The sequence below is a fragment of the Ciona intestinalis genome, chromosome 10 (assembly GCF_000224145.3).
Source record: "Ciona intestinalis chromosome 10, KH, whole genome shotgun sequence".
Lineage (NCBI taxonomy): Eukaryota > Metazoa > Chordata > Ascidiacea > Phlebobranchia > Cionidae > Ciona > Ciona intestinalis.
In genome coordinates this window covers 2,976,924-2,994,232 of record NC_020175.2, presented here as the reverse complement: position 1 = coordinate 2,994,232, position 17,309 = coordinate 2,976,924, and the positions used below count along the sequence as shown (strand labels likewise).

The 17,309-nt window shown below is 36.5% G+C and overlaps 2 protein-coding genes across 3 annotated transcripts in view; one reads left to right on the top strand and one right to left on the bottom strand.

The window, feature by feature from the left end:
- Nucleotides 1-1,869, top strand: part of LOC100183824 — a gene marked incomplete in the record, with an annotated part of 5,420 nt that extends 3,551 nt beyond the window's left edge. Inside the window, 2 exon segments of the mRNA XM_002120087.4 lie at nt 37-1,009; nt 1,530-1,869. Coding sequence (XP_002120123.3) covers nt 37-1,009; nt 1,530-1,694 — 1,138 coding nt within the window.
- Nucleotides 1,870-4,049: 2,180 nt separating this feature from the next.
- On the bottom strand, nt 4,050-17,303 carry LOC100179772. Of its 2 annotated transcripts, none has more exons than XM_026836335.1 (9): nt 17,178-17,303; nt 16,868-17,010; nt 10,678-10,813; nt 8,478-8,577; nt 7,206-7,346; nt 6,499-6,596; nt 6,015-6,195; nt 5,335-5,426; nt 4,050-4,680 (listed from the first exon to the last, which is right to left on the bottom strand). In XM_026836335.1, the coding sequence occupies exons 3-8, from the start codon at nt 10,745-10,747 to the stop codon at nt 5,342-5,344; spliced, it is 675 nt and encodes a 224-aa protein (XP_026692136.1). In that variant the 5' UTR covers nt 10,748-10,813; nt 16,868-17,010; nt 17,178-17,303; the 3' UTR covers nt 4,050-4,680; nt 5,335-5,341. The 2 variants fall into 2 exon arrangements, with proteins under 2 accessions (XP_026692136.1, XP_026692135.1); XM_026836334.1 differs by having other exon boundaries at nt 5,346-5,426.
- Nucleotides 17,304-17,309: the final 6 nt, after the last annotated feature.

Below are 17,309 nucleotides of genomic sequence, written 5' to 3'. Positions count from 1 at the left end.
AGACAGTGAGTAACCATTCGAAAATTTTTCCTGCAGATATACATCAGCGCCAAGAAAAATTTCTCCGAAGCTTCTTTATTGTGCTGAGCTCGAAAAACAAGTTGAGAAGTCAACAACGTCCCGCTTACAAGAAAACATTCAGTTAACTCGACATAATGACCAACACAGTCCGCTTTCGAATGCTACGTCACTCCGGATGACGTCATCAAATATGGACGTCAGTAGAAGCTCTGCTGAGCACACAAGCGTTAACTGTACAAGTGTTGATCAAAATAACAATGGTGCTGAAAAAACAAATAACCCGCCAAGTGATGACAAACATGAGGTAAACGTTTATGTAGCAAGAGATGGCTTCACAAAACTTTCGCTGTCAGAGTCCGACTGCTTAGAGTGCGTGTCGGATGACTCCGGAACGGACACATGGGAACCAGAACCATCTTTGAATGATATTCCCAAAAAGGCTCATCCTATCTGCATGCGAAAAAACTCGCTGGACGCAAAACTCGAACAGTTACGTCAGCAGGCTTTACTGCGCCACCAGAGCAGTTACGAGACTGCTGTCCGGGAAGAAATGTCGGAAGGAAAGCGGTTGGATAGTGAAGTAAGCGATGATGATTTCTTGGCAAACTCAATTCAAGACTCCGACAGCGAACCTGAAGACGAACCTTTTCTAAAGAAACTTAAACTTGAAAGCACGGACCTTGACGTTAACAACAATGCCCATAACAGCAGACCTGACAGCGCTATAACAGTCAGAAGTTCCCCTCGTTCTACCACAATCCCTATACCGCCACAACACCGTAACGTCTCTCCAATTTCATCCGCTTCTCAGCAACCTACTTGGACATCAAGAGCGACAGAAACAGTAGAATCAAAGCAAGCAGCAATACAACAACTTTTACCATCAGCCTACTACCTCCCAACCTACCCCCACCTTTTAATGAAACCAATGTTTCCAATGTACCCTCTCATGTCACAAATGAGTGCATCACACAGCCAAATCAACAAGGTACATACACTAAATTATCGTATTTCACAATTGGCGTCTATCACCTAAAATAACGGCCACCGCAAACGATTTCATTTCTGTTCTTTTTTGATTTTTTTACTCATTTTATTTATTTGATTTTATACCCTCTCATATATACACCGCCAAGTCGATAAGTAATTTACTATACGTAAGCAACTGTTACTACACATATCTCATTAATTTACTACACACATCTGACGTCGCCAAAACGACAAGCAATTAACTACTTTGATCTGTAGAAGTAAAGGCAGCTTTCCATAACTGTTACTTGGTATGACATTCTGTCAAAATCAATTTCCAAAAACATATTTCAACTTTCATGACAAAGAGTTTATTTATACAACTTACAAGGACAAATTTGACATTTAGTTTAAACAATTTTATTTAAACATGTTCATTTTATTATTCTTTTTCATTCTAAAATCAGTGTATTTGGGCTCTTGTCGTATTTTATGCGAACTAAAAACGACAATTGAATTATACATTTTGTTTTTCTCAGAAATTGTTGCTGCTGATCAACAACGACCTCTGGCGACAGACGCGCCACGCAGTTCCGCGAATTCGAGTTTTTCCACCCGACAAACGTCAACACACGGCGATGTCTGAAGACGTACACCTCAACGAACTAGAAATCAGCGACGAAGAAGATTCTGGTATAGCATGATCTATATATCATTCATGCACAACCTATTTGCCGAAAAATCGTAGCAACGAGAAGCTATAACGCACTTAATTGCACATGTTTGTTGACTAATTTGCGTCTGATTGATTTTTTTAAGTTCTAATTCCGATCGACATCTTTAGTTGCGGGTATTCAAAATAAACTTACGTCGTTACAAGTCAGTTGCATCATTTACAAACAAGTGGTTATAGCACTGAAAAACTAACGGCATTATAAACTTAAAAAATATAGAAAAAACTCTGACCTAAATCGAGTGTCGTGATATATAGGTCCAGCCGTTTGAATCTGAGAGGGGCAGTAATGCGCATGCGCAGAAGGTCGGATTAAATATAATGCGAGACCCATTAATTACCGTCTGGCTGAAAAACGCCCAAAATATCAATAAATACACATTTGTAACGTCAAGGAATATGTCTACCGTCTACGTTCCACAAAGTTGGCATCGCTATATGGTTGATTACGTCATGAATACAATACATTGTGTTGACCCGATAATTACCGGTAATGACATAACACTTATTAATCTCCTACTTTGTTAAGCCTAACTCTCATAGTATTGACCTATTATTTTAAAGCAAAAACCTATTTTAGTCTAATTATATCATATACTCAACTCATTTCTGCTGGTTTTATTTTAGAATTAGATTTCAACGTGTAAACGTAATGGCCAGGACGTTTTTAATGAAGAGTTGCATTAAGTCAGTCAGACCTTCTGCGCATGCACAGTAGTATGAACCAGGACATGTTAAAAACGAATGTCTTTGCCCCGTCAGGCAAGAACAAATCAAAAAATTGCCGTCCTCACCATATAGAAAAAGATAGAATCAACTAGCTTATAAAGCCGTAGTAAAAATATGAAATATGTATATTAACTCAATAAAGCTACAATCAACGATTTCAGTGCGTTGGGTCAGTTCTAAGCATATTTTACCGCATTGGTATACAATATTAAAGCGAAAGATATTTGTGTAAACAAACATTAAATATTTTTATTATCCGGGCGGTGGCACTAGAGCGCAGTAAACAAGATAGTCTGAAAGCATTCAGCATAATTTAAAAAGAAAAGAACCACGCAAAACTTAGCAAGCTAAACCTTATTCTGTCGACCTAGAAATGTGGTAAGTGCATGAAAAGAATTGGATATAAAAATAATCGCAATTTCCCAGCAACAAACGTTTGTTGTACAGTTTCGGGTTACGTATACGAAAGCATAGACAGGCGTGAAAAACACAGATTACTGATGCAATTAAAAATCACCAATCACTATAGCTTACGTATAGTAGGGTGGGGGGAGATGGGACACCTTTAACACATAATTTCCAAATAACCTGATCGTGTTTTAAAGAATCAACAACGGTCTGTGAAAGTCGTAAGGATACGGTTTTATAATTTTTTAAATGTTCTTTGTTTACTACCAAATGGAAAGAGAAAACAAAATGATAAGGTGTCCCGTCTTCCCCCACCCTACTATATATACTTAAGTAATAAAGGCGTAAAATAATACAGATGCTGCATTTAAAACACACTACTGTGTTTTAATATAGAGTGGGGGAGGATGGGAGACATTTTAATTATATTTATCGTCCCATTCGTTAGTAAACATAGAACATTAAAAAAATTATGGAGTCGTATCCTCACGACTCCCATATAGACCGTTGTTAATTGTTTAAAACACGATCAGGATATTTGCATATTATGTGCTTAAGGTGTCGTCTTCTCCCATCTACTGTACTAAGAACTGTGTACTGTACATAGAATACGCGCAAAAATCCTTACCTTTCTCATTGTTTATCATCAGCTAAGTATTTTCTACATCATTCGAATAAACAGTTTGTTTACCTAGCCTAGTTGCATCAGAAAACAAATATATCAGAATATTAAACCTAGTGCACCTTACATATAAGCTATACAACATATAACTGTATTTCCTCAAAACGCTTATACACTCACAGAGCTGTGATATTAGAACAACTAACAGTGCAGTCTCAGGGCCAACCGTACTGGCGTGCGAGGGAACAGAAGTGTTAAACTTCCTAAAGCAGGAGCGCGTCCTTGCGCATTGTGCAATTATTAGTCTGCAAAAGGCGGGAACTTGCAGAAACAATTAAGAGCCAAACTGCTGCAAACGCGCATTCCGCTTGTCTGCTGTATACAATGTTTCAATGTATATAGTAGGGTGGGGAAAGGTGGGATATGTTTTCTTCTATTTTACAGTAAACAAAGAATACTTACAGATATTTTAAATACCCGCATCCTCACAAAGAGCGAAGTTAATTGTTTAAAACATGATTATGAAATATAGGATTTAGGTACTATAGAATTATAAATCACTCAGTATTTAAACGCATGAAATATGAATAGATCTTTTACTTCATAACGACCATATACATTAAATACATCGAACATACAAAACATGAATTCGAGCAAACAAAAATGGGATGAAACCTGATGTTAGTGTTAACAACGTGTTAGATACGCATTACAGAAGTTCTGGACTACAAGTCATATCTATGGCAGTTAACAAGTGACAGAATACCGTGTTAATGTACAACATCATTGATAAAGTATGGCACATGACCTCGACTGTACGTACAAAAGGTTTAAAATGAATAGGCTAGATGTCAGACATTTTGGTGCACGTCTTGATAAAGCATGGCGAATGAACCAGACGTACAAACGTTTTAAATGTATAAGCTTGATAAAAGGTATTAGACATTTTGGCGCACGTCTTGATAAAGCATGGCAAATGACTAGACGTACAAAGTTTTAAAATGTATAAGCCTAATAAAAGGTATTAGACATTTTGGTGCACGTCTTGATAAAGTATGGCGAATAAACCAGCCGTACAAAGTTTTAAAATGTATAAGCTTGATAAAGGATATCAGACATTTTGGTGCACGTCTAATATTAACGACATCTTCCATCCAAATTGCAAAAGTTCATCTGGTTGATTTCTTAACCAGATTTCCTAATGAAAAAAAGAAAATGTTTAAAATTGTGTGACGTTATATGCATAATTGTTCGGACAATAACAATTATGTAGATAAATTACTTAGTTTAATACTATGAATGCATGGAACTTATTTATCCTCTCGTGGCGGGGCAATTACAACACGAATGTTCCGTTTTGTATACACCTTGCGCTCGTTTACGAGTTACAACATGCGTAATTTTGTGGGTGATTTAATTATTTAACTATAAGAGGCAGGGGCGCCAAGCACTGTTATACCACGGCGCTGGATTTACATTTATATTTTAAACTGGAAATTAAACTGGCAATTACCACTTGCATTTTACTATTACCAAAACAAACCTACTGTTAGTGCAGAAATATCTATACATATAGTAAGATAGGGGAAGACGGGACACCTTTGGCACACAATATCCTTATCGTGTTTAAAACAATTAACAATTGTCTAGGGGAGTTGTAAGGATACGGCTTTACAATTGAATGTTCTTCGTTTCCCACCAAATGGGTCGAGAAAATATAATGAAAAGGTGTCCTATCTTCCCCCACCAATACTCCATATGTTTAAAACGCTTTAAAATTAGAAAAACAGACAGAACTTTAAAATCACTATCCTATAAATAAGACTTGCTGCCAAACAAGGTGTTAGTATACCTTATACTTACTGGTAATTCATCTCCAACGCTCCCACTATCCTGTTTCCGATCGCGTCATAAAGTGGTGAAGGAACCGCTCGGGAAGTAATACTGCTTGTAAAAATGACATATAATTTTAAAGGAATTGTAAAATGGAGTATATTTGCAACGAAATTGTAAATGGGGGAAAAATTTGTAAAGAAATTGCAAAATGAAGCATATTTGTAAAAAAATTATAAAATAAAGTATATTTGTAACGAAACTGTAAAATGAAGTAAATTCATCTAGGCTATAGAATAAGGGTAATATAGACTTTATAACACAAAATAGAGAATCCTGGCATGCCTCGCAGTTGTACCTAATCGGTATTGGTATAAATATTACAGACTTTACAGTTATATTTGAACCTAAAGTTAGTAGAGACGTTGCCCGAACCTAACTTTGTTTACTAAGAAAAGTTGATAATCTGAATAAAGTTTGTAATAGAGTGGGGGGTAGAGGGGAAACCGTTAGCACATAATATCCAAATATCATGATCACGGTTTAAACAATTAACAACGGTCTGTAGAAAGCGCGAGGATACAGTTATATAATTTTTTAAATGTTCTCCGTTTACTACTAAATGGAACGAGAAACTAGAATGGAAAGGTGTTCTATATCTCTCTTCTTCCCCTACTATACCTATATGCATATACTTACGCGCTTAGTGTGGAGCAGAACATGCTTCCGTATTGTCCCTTCACTTCCATCTCCATTAAGTGTTTAATGGCGGTCAATTCAATTGGTTTTGGTCGGCCATCCAATTCCGTGAGAGTGAAGTCGACGTCGCCTATGTTGGTTAAACAGTCGTTCGTCTCGAGGACTATCCCGTTTAGTGAAACTGTAGAAAAACGTGGCGGTTTAAGCGGGAGCTTCGAAATTAAGTAGTCGGTTATAGAAAGTTTACGTTTTGGGCATGACTCGGTTACGTCCTGATTTTATCAATGTAATTAACCTTGCTTGAAGGAGGTGAACAATCGCCGCTTGTACTACAGAGTAGAGTAATGAGCGCTAACGCAAATTTCGGGGAACGGGAGAAATATGGAAAACCACGGAATTTCAAGTAATATTCTATTTCTATATTCTCCAAACTAACAGTGCGGTGTTTTAAACCAAATTCTCTGTATATTATTATAGCACTTACAGAAAAAATTAATCCTAAATCGAAAATCCAGTTCGCTCATCATTAATCTGAAGCTGCCAGTGTTATTTTGGAGTACTGTGGTCTGGTCTCCGTGTGTCCTGAAAAAAAAAGGAATTTACACTAAATAACGCCAAGGTGTATTAAAACATCAGGTCTCAACTGTTTGCTGCACCATGATTTAATTTAAGGTGCGGCAATTATATTTTGGAAATGATCAAAAATTTACAGTTTTGGAAAATAATTACAAACAGACATAAAATATACAAGGCTTCATTCAGTGCTTACTATCCTTACAAGTAACAACTATATACAAGTCGTATTTATATTTGCAGATTATTTTTCAGGACAAGACCGAATTATCATTTTTTTTTCTGGTTATATTGTGCGCCGAAAACTAACAACATCTGCTGAACATATACTGTTATAAGTAGGATAGGAGTATGTGTTAATGAAAAATTCGTTAAGACATTTTTGAAGTGCGACATATAGAGTATTGTGGGAAAGGATGGGACACATTTAGCACATAATATCCAAAAGTCTTGATCGTGTTTTAAACAATTAACAACGGTCTATGCACTCTATGGGATTCGTGAGGATACAGTTTTATAACTCATTAAACGTTTTTTTATTTACTACTAAATGAGACATAAAATAGAATGAAAAGGTGTCCCATTCTCCCCCACCCTACTATATATATGGAAACTTACAAGCTGAGTGTGGTGAAGTACATGCCACGCATGGATACGTGATGCAGGGGAATAGTAAGCGTGATGACACCATTGGTAGCGGCGCTTGGTGAACGGACTTGGTAGGACGAGTTTTTTGGAAGCACCTCATGAATTGTGTTCCTGCAAAAAAAAGGAAATTGATTTAACGTGAAATTAATATGTATAAACATGTATGTATAGTAGGATGGGAGAAGATGGGTCATCTTGGGCATATAATATTAAAATATCCTGACCGTTATTTTCACAATTATCAACAGACTATAGGTGTCGTGAGGGAACATTTTTTATAATTCTTTAAATGTTATTTGTTTACAACCAAATGTGACAAAAAATAGAATGAAAAGGTGTCACACCCCCTTCACCCTACTATGCGTATATACGAACTGAAAAGGTTTACCAGCCAACTTAGAGTAGAAACGATGGTATAATCTAAACTATTTAAAACTGTGCAACAATGAGACACTGGTGCTGTAGGGGTGGGGTAAAATGGAACATGTTTTATATAATTTTCTCGCTCTATTAGTTAGTAAACAAAGAATCTTTACAAAATTGTATAACCGGCTGTAAAATCCGGTGCTAATTATTAAAAACACATTCAGGAAACATGGATTTTAGGTTCTAACGGTATTTCCATTTTCAGTATAACATGTATATAATATATAAAGCTGTGAAATGTCACATTTTATTAAAGAGTGTCTACCGTACATAGGGCCAAGAATTAATGGTCAGAAAATTATCACATATAACAGCTACACATCATGTTTTATCTCACAAGAGAAATAATTGTACCCAGGCAACCCAGCTTGTCCGTGCCCAGGGGGCAAGTCATACAGCTGACTGGGTGTTGTGTTAACAAAACAAATCTCAATCAAAATGGGTAATTAAAAATCAACAAATTTGAAATTATAATCGTGTTTTTTTTTAAATTAACCAAGTTAGCAATGTAAAAAATGTAAATTTAAAGGTCTTTAATTTTGATTATAACTCAAAAAGACATGTAGTACTGTGGGGTAAGACGGGATGTACTGTTATAGCACTGAAGTCCCATATTTCCAGATCGTGATTTTGACAATTAACAACGCCCGTTTATATAGTCCGGGGCTACGTTATGTAATTATGTAAAATAGTTTTGTTTACTACCAAAGGAGACGAGAAAAGAGAATGAAAACATGACCCATCTTACTCCGACCAACTGATAACTTAATAAAAGAAGGAGATTTTTTACTTAAAGAACATTTAAGGTTTACTTACTCGTAAGTGTTTAAGTTAAACGAAAGGTTGAAGTGGTGGTGTAAAGGGGGCGCTTGAAGTTGCTGCTCACCGATTGTTCGAAACACGTCAGGGTTCAAATCTGTCGATACAGGAAAAATTATATAGTTTTCAGCCTTGCTTTTTGGCTGTAAAATGATTTTCTGATAAAAAATACCCTCAGAAGTGCGTAGGTTCGTGAGACGATTCTGCCTACTAGAGGCTACTAACTGGTAAGTTCAAAATCTAATTATAACGCAAAAAAATCCCTAAGCGTCCGTTTTAGATATTAAAATTTGTGTCTAATTTAGGATATTTAAATTTATGTCCGATTTAGTATTTGTTATTTTAATTTGTGTAGAATTTAGTTATTTAAACTTTGTGTAGAATTTAGTTATTTTAATTTTCCGAGAGAAAGTATACAGACGTGCTTATCCTCGCCCCGACCTTGTTTTGATGACGTAATTTGACATGACGTACCAGTTACTAAACTGTGTTATCTAACCACTTGCGGCGTAAAGCTGGCCCGGAATTTCGATGATGTTTAACCCAGCTTACGGCCGGCGCCAAAATATGGGAACGGGCATGTTTGGAAATTAAAATCCTAAAAAATCCTGTTTTTGTAAACAAGGTGATCAGAAAAAAGCAAGAAAAGCGAAGTGACGTAAGGTTTGGAGAGCTTTTTTAATTAATTTTGTAATTTCTTCTAGCGGTCACGCCTTGTGTGTAATAAACACAACACGAAATTTTGGTTTTGAAAAATGTCAAATGATATGTAAGGTGTGGTTTTGGGCCTTTTGGCGGTACTTTTAATCTTGAGTTGATACATAGTTCATCGAAAATCTTTATATAAAGTTCAACATTAACATTTTTTAAAATAGTCACCCACAAAGTAACTTACATGGTATAACTCGTAAGCTGGCACGAAATGTATGAACACCCGTGTTATACAGACAGTCGTTTTTCCGGCAAGGCGAGGATAAAGTAAGTTACATTTATTTATTTAACCCACTTAGTATTAACATCTTCCCAATGCCATATAAATAAAAACTGGTTATATTAACGATGTTTTATAAATAACACTGCTGTAAAGCATAAACCACAAGTCACTTTTTTATCTTTGATAAAAACATAATAATATATTGTTTTTTTTCGTCAAAGCTTTTCAAACAGAAAAATTATTTTTATTTCATGTTTACCCCAGAACATATTTGATGTTCCGAATACTTAGTACAGTAGGGTGGGGGAAGACGGGACACCTTTTACCTCTATTTTCTCGCCCCGTTTAGTAGTAAACAAAGAAAATTCAAGAAATTATAAAACTATATGCATATGACTCCCATTGACCGTTAGTAATTGTTTAAAACACGATTAGGATATTTAGATATTATGTGCTAAAGGTGTCCCATCTTCCCCCACCCTACTATATAACCAATACCAGTTGCTCTGGTGAAGGGCGTTTCTAGCGCAATTAGGCACGAATTAGGCTTAGGAAGATAAGGTGCTTATCGTTAAGTAATACGATATGACTACTGTCGTAAAACTGATATGCTGACAACAGGATAAAATTTCGAGACAGCGAATTAATTTCCGAAATATTTCAGCGCCACTATATAGCCTTTGATGGCAAAACAACAACCTGTCTCGTTTGTTTATTGCCAGTCCTGTGGCTGACAAGGCAGATTATAATCAAGTCTTATGAAATGCAGTGAGATTAGTTTCCGATCATCAAAAATTGAGTAATTAAATTTTTGGGTTAAAAATTCTGACTAGTTTATAATATTTGTTTGGGGGAATATTAACATGTTTTAAAAGATTGTGTAGCCTACTGTACATGCGTACAGACTGCGTTGTACAGTCCTAAATAAGGTAAAAATTATATAGTAGGCTAGGGTGGGGTGGGAGAAGACGGGGCACTTTTAGCTCATAATATCCAAACATACTGATCGTGTTTTAAACAATTCACCACAGTTTATAAAAGTCGCAGGAAAATCGTTTTAAATTCTTTAAAGGTTTTTTTGTTTACTACCAAATGATGGAACAAGATAATAAAATAAAAAAGTCTCCTATCTTCTCCCATCCTACTATAACTGTTTTAAATTAGCCTTAAATTTTTTCGATATTGATAAACTACTGCATCATAAAGAGTGTAAAAAATACTTAGAAAATATTTAGAAAACACATTTTGATGTCTAGTACTTACAGTTCGTGATTTGGGCAGTACAAGTTGCTACTAAAGTAACAAAGAGAACGATTGACTTGACACTGAGCATCTTCAACTTTGAGATTTTAAGCAGAAACAAATTTTAAACTTTTTGAAAACTTTGAATTTGACCAGTCTAAAGAAACAAAAAGATAAATTTAGTCTAAGATGCGTGAAACTAATGTTTTGTGTTCGATTTTCTACACTTAGCTCGAATACATTTACATTTTTTATAAAAAAAATGACTAAAATATCTTTGCCAAATTTCGTAACAGAAGTTTTACATTGCGAATCCAAAAATCCGAAATTCTGATGCCATTTTGCCATCAAACAAACGAATTAAAATTCCGAAGCCTTGCCAGGTACAGTTGGTTTCTACAACCCAACAAAGTTGGATGAAATCACCGCCTGTACCTCGTATTTATAACCCAGCAAACGGCGTGTGGAAAAAAGTGCGAGATTTTTTTCCGTAAGTAGCAGATCGCCAATAGCGATGTTTATTTAAAGCTGACGTTGTATCGTGGCAGCCGACACCGCATTTCTTTGATTGCAGTATATGTCCATATTAGGCTCGGAAATCGTTTTGTAATACGATTATGAGGTATACACATATACAGGCTAAAACGATTTGGAGTATAACTCAATTAACATTGTCGCTTTAAATGTGCAATTTGAAATAAAGGGATTACATAACCCAGGATTTTGTAACCCTTTTTTGTATGTTTTATCCATTTGACCAAGATAAATATTGGATTTACCCTTAATTTACAAAATGGTGCTCATTCAGGCTACCAATACTGTACTTACAACTGGCTCATTTACTCTATAAGAAATTATGGGTTATGTAATCCCCTTATTTCAAAATGCACATTTAAAACGACGGTGTTAATTGAGTTACTCTATTTACTTCTTCTTTTTTTGTTTTACTTCATCTTTTTTGTTTGAATCCTAGCTGTTTTGCAAACACGTAATGGTTAAATTGGTGTATATCTATGGGGAGATTATTTTGTTTAAATACAGTCATTTATTTTTTGTGGTACAGTCGAATCGTTTCGAAAACTTAAACGAAAAATAAAATTGACAAATATAAACCCGCGATGTGAAGATAATTGAGATGACGTCAAAATGCTTAATTCTGTTAATGTTTGTTATTACAGCAGAGGTCGCGGACGAAAACTAGACTTGTAAAATGTAAAACGTAAAATTTGCCGAATTTCGTGTTCCAACTGTCAAAATAAAACCGCAATCCCACACACGCCCTTGTAATGTTTGTTACGGAACGAAGCAACTACATTCTAAGGCTTGTGTGAGTTTTTACACCACATGTGTTGCAACAGAGGATATAGTAGGGTGGGGAAATACGGGACACAACACATAATATCTAAATATCCCGATCGTGTTTTAAACAAATAACAACGGTCTATGGGAGTCGTGATGATACGGTTTTAGAATTCTTTAAATGTTCTTTGTTTCTTATTAAATGGGACAGTAAAGTAGAATAAAAAGGTGTCCCATCTCCCCCACCCTACTATACATACTCGGAAAGAATTGCATTGAAATTGCCATCCTGTGTTGTAGAAAATATCTTGATAGGTACGTTGCGTAGTTATTCAATATAAATTGTACAGGGAAACTTTATCCGTGGCCTACTGTTCACCACTGTGGTTATACGGGTAAGCTACGCTGCCGGGAAGTATATTCAAAAGGTAACGTCATTTGCAATAAACGCCTATGTTGGGTAAATAAACTAAGTAACGCGACTGTACCTCGGTGGGGCACATCACGAATTAGGGCAGCGAAAAGTCGTGATTTAAAAACGAGTTTCGGAGATTCGATTACTTGTCTTGGGCGTGAACTTGAGTAAGTTTGCGTCACGATATACTTTAACGTGGTTTAGTTAAACAATTTTCTATTCTTTGAGCTGCTTTTTAACATCGGATTTAACTTATTAAGCATCACCTACAAAGTAACATACTTTTCAAGCTGGCACGAGGTGTATAAAACGGAACATATGAAACGGAACAACCGAGGTTTATGAAACGGAAAACAACGACTGTTCTTTTTCGGCTACGCCGGGATATAATGTAAGTTACATTCATTCATTTATTCATTCATTCATTCGTTTCTTTATTTATTCATTTATTCCAAAATCACCTGCCAATCACACGAGCACCAAACACACTGAGAGTTTATGCCAAAAGTTACCGGGTCAAGTCAAACCAGAAAAATGCGTTTTTCATTATAAGGCTAATTTAAAGTGGGACATGCAATTGCAACAACAGCATGTTGCATCTGTCTCTAACATTCCAAATTAAACAGTTATAATCGGACATGTGTATTTTCGGAAGCTTAGCAAACAGAGCGGTTGCGTATATTTCCGCCTGCAACGGAGATCAAATCTTAAGCAACGAGAGTTCCGACACGAAATTGAGATTTCGCCATAAAGATTTAGCGATCACTAAGTTTCTGGTCTCAGGTGCAAATGCCTACGTCAGCACGACAGCCACCGAGAATCGATAAAGAGTTCAAATTAAGGTTATTTGGAAAGTGAAAAGAACTTCAATTAGTTCGGAGTGTCAGGACGAACAAGGAATTGGTAAAAACACCAACGTCGTGTTCGTTATATCAGATCTGGATGAACGGGTAATGGTCTTACGACCTTTTAGGCGTTCTTGTGATATTTTTAATTAGACTAAGCTTGCCTTTACACTGAAAGCGAATTTAGACTCCCTCACATGTGCTGCCAAACATAGATTGCAATGAAATCTACACACAAGTAATTGAATTAGGTTTCAGTTGACGCCATATTTGCTGACGTCATAGCCCAGGGCGCATCCGATTTTACTGATATCAAAGAACGTTTGCTTGATTAAAACGAACGGACTCTAGTACCCCGAAAAAAACAAGCCATTTTCCGACACAAAACTGTACGGTTGCACAAACAGAAACCACGAGACAAATAAACAACTACCCGAAAAAACGATCTTGCACCACTGGGGTTTGGAAACACTGCTGTGTGACCTTTTGGTGACCCGCAGTTGCTGTGCTGAACTTGCGCAAGTTCTACGTATGCTGGTAAAAACCTGTAACGTTTGTTTATGGTTGACTCGCCTCGGAGGTAATAAATGATCGCACGTCCGCAGAGCACAGACCAAACTGTCACTAGATTACACGAATTTGGAGATTTTTGAAGGTTTTGATTAATAAACTTACACGAAAATGAACATCGCGTCCAAACGCCGTAGGAATCTGCCAATTTAGACCAATTCTGGTACCGAGCACTGCTTAGTTTGTTCTATTTTTGGATGTACAGCTAACAGGTGCGGTTACAAATGATTCAGAAATCGTGTGGTTGATGACTTCGTCACGCATACTTAGAATAACATACGAAAGTTCTCCTTGCACGAAAACAATTTTTGACACATTAAGAGGTACATAATGAAGTAAAAAGCTGGTATTGCAGAAAAAAGTAAACACGCGTTGCATGTTTACATTAATAATAATAATATTAATAAGGTTTACGTCTGTGTACTTAACAGAGGACATTACAAGTGCCAACGTATTGTGCTAAGGGTATTACAGGCCGTTCCTTAATATCTTATTGCCATAACGTTTAGTACACGATTGTCTTATGCCCGCGGCATTTGCCTAATTGTGGCTTTATATCTAGAAAGAAAGCGCTCAATATCAGCCATGGGGTCTTAATTGATCTTCTGGCGCGACCAGGTGTGTTACCTAATCTGCCCCGTAATAAACAAAGTTAAGCATCATGCGTGTCTGCCTGTTTATATCAAAAGTGAAGAAAGGGTGTTGCGGAATTGCTCAATCGCGGGGCCGCCATGTACCGCACGTCACGTTTCTTTGGGGCGAAAACCGCAGCCAATGCTTTACATGCTGTAACCTAGCTATATATGGCGTTTTTTTTAAACCTAAGTCGATTTTAAAATCCGTTTGACCAAAATGCTGTTTTTTCCCAACTTACTGTTTAGTTCCTGCGCAATATTAAAACTAAAGTAAGTCTTATGTACCACCTTATCTATACAATTTATTATTGGTTTTGTCCACAGCTTAACAAACTTTATAATTCCCAAGCATTAGGTTCGCGTTAAGTTCATGCATTTTTCTGAACACGATAACTGGTATATGAAGATAATAATGTTCCAAACGTAAAAAGACGCTTACAGTATTCTTAAAGGGATCAATGTTCCACTACCTAATGGTGGTTATAAAAAAGGCAATACAGTAGTGGGGGGCAGATGGGACACCCTTTCATACTATTGTCTCGTCTCATTTGATAGTAAACAAAGAACAATGAAAGTACTATAAAACCATATCCTCACGACTCACATAGACCGCTGTTAATTGTTTAAAACACGATCAAGATATTTGGATATATAGTAGGGTGGGGGAAGATGGGACACCTTTTCAATCTATATTCTTTTCCAATTTGGTAGTAAACAAACATTTAACGATTTTTTATAAAACTTTATCCTCACGGCTCCCATCCCTTTTTTTCAAATAAACATCTTTTTTAACTTTGAAGGTGGCGAATCTAATTACTGATAGGAATATTTTAGCAGTTGTCGATGAGACATACGATAGCTAGTAGTACAAAAAGGTTAGACACAGAGGTAATTCCATACCCGTAGGAGTTTTTATTTATGAACAGTTTTTTACCGCTGAAGTCGCGCCACCAACGCGCATATATTTATCCGCCGTCAGGTAAGTTCAAAAAGTCAAGCTACGTACGGTATATCGATTAAAAAACAGATTAGAATCAGCGACATGATACCTTCCCCGAAGGTTGCATAATTCCGAAAGTGTTGACACGGAGCCGTTTTATTGGAGGTGGTGAAAAAGAAAATGTGCGGTCAACACTGCGCTGACGCTGCGAGAAAAATAATATGAAGACTCTTGTTCTTGTACTGTGTAAATGTTATTGGAGGCATTATCTCTGTCGTGTTTAAGCATATGGGTTCAAAACAATCAAGATTTGCAACATTTTTATTGCCTTTCTCGAAAGTAAATTACTGTATACAAATGTACTACGGAAACATGCTTTTACAAGACACGGTAGGTAGGCGGATAATTCGGGGAATCGAATTTTCACGGTGGCGAATTTCTCCTGCAAATTACATGGCTCTAGATAAATAGCTACGGAAGTTGATACATGGGCCCAATTATACAATTGAGGGAGGTGGCTTGTTATATTAACCGACGCCCCGTATATAGACTAGCATCGAATGCTTGTACGTTTATTTACCAAGCACTAGAACATGAATCTTGTGCGAGAAAACTCGCCCCTATAGTTTCTCATTACGACACAAGCGCTTAGTTCAACCTGGTGTCTCCTCTTTTGGCTTTTGGGCGTTTAAAATAGCTTAACTGGTGGGAGAATCACGATATACCTCATCGTTCAATAAAAGCTGTCGAAAAATTAAGGGGAAACGACACACGGAGTGTAGCGGCCGAACCCTCAAGGTCCGAAATGGCCCGTTTGGCCATTTAAGTACACTTTAGCCCACGAAGTACACATTTCCCAGCGAGGTCACGGATAGGCCATCACACTTGAAATCAGTTACGAGCGCAACCACAGCGTACCAGCACCACCACGCTACATCTCGTTTCAACATAGTCATTAAGCAAGGCATCATATTACACACTGCTAAAAGCTGTTTTCGTAGATAAAATCAAATTACCGCAAAGTTAAGAAAAATTAATAAAATTTTACCTAAATACGTGGTAATCTAAATTTGCTAAACGAATACTCTTTAATTCGTTTAATTTAATCTCATAAAGTTCAGCAATCAATTTTGTTAGCGCAAATTATCAAGAACTGTAATAGGGTAAAGACGGGACACCTTTACCACTTATTATCCAAATATCCTGACGCGTTTTAGGCCATTCACAACGATCTATGGGAGTCGTAAGCCCACGGTTTAATAATTCTTTAAAAGTTCTTTGTTTACCACCAAATGGGTCAAGAAAATAAAACGAAAAGGTGTCCTATCTTCTCCCATTCTACTATATATTGACAAAATATGCTAACTTTATTAAACTAAAAGCTCATCACTTTGTGTGGTATTTAATTATTCTCTCATTAACTGTTGATAATGACCTCAAACGATAATATCTCGAAAAACAAACAAACTTAGTCATTAATCAAGCGAGTATGTAAATTTGCTCTTACCATGATGCTTCTTATAAATTGTCAATTGTTCTCAATATATCTATGTGATTGCGGATCATTCAAGTTGTGACTTTGTGCGTAATATATACTTGTTCTTTTTTCCGAGTGGTCACTCATTGTTTGTCTAAAATAAATTCTCAGCCCTACAGAAAAAAATACACCCACTAAGTAAGGTACATGGTAACTCGTTGGCTGGGAAGAAACGTATAAAACAGAACATCCGTGTTTAAAACAACGACTGTCGTTTTTTTTCGGCCACGCGACGATAAAGCAAGTTACACATTCATTCATTCATATTCAAAACTTGTACCTTCGGGTTTGCAGTTGCTGTGTCTTCTTCGAGAAACTAATTAGCGTCCTGCCGCTCAGCCGGACTGTTGGTCCACAACTCGAACCACTGTTGATCTTTAACTCGATGTTTCTTATCAGATGATTTGGTCAA

Excerpts from the sequence above, each read along its gene's own strand:
- LOC100179772 (XM_026836334.1), bottom strand. The coding sequence starts at position 10,747 with ATGCTCAGTGTCAAGTCAATCGTTCTCTTTGTTACTTTAGTAGCAACT. Across the intron at positions 8,578-10,677 it reads TACTGCCCAAATCACGAACT|ATTTGAACCCTGACGTGTTT; the intron begins GTAAGTACTAGA and ends CTGTATCGACAG. Across the intron at positions 5,427-6,014 it reads TTCTGCTCCACACTAAGCGC|TATTACTTCCCGAGCGGTTC; the intron begins GTAAGTATATGC and ends TTTTACAAGCAG.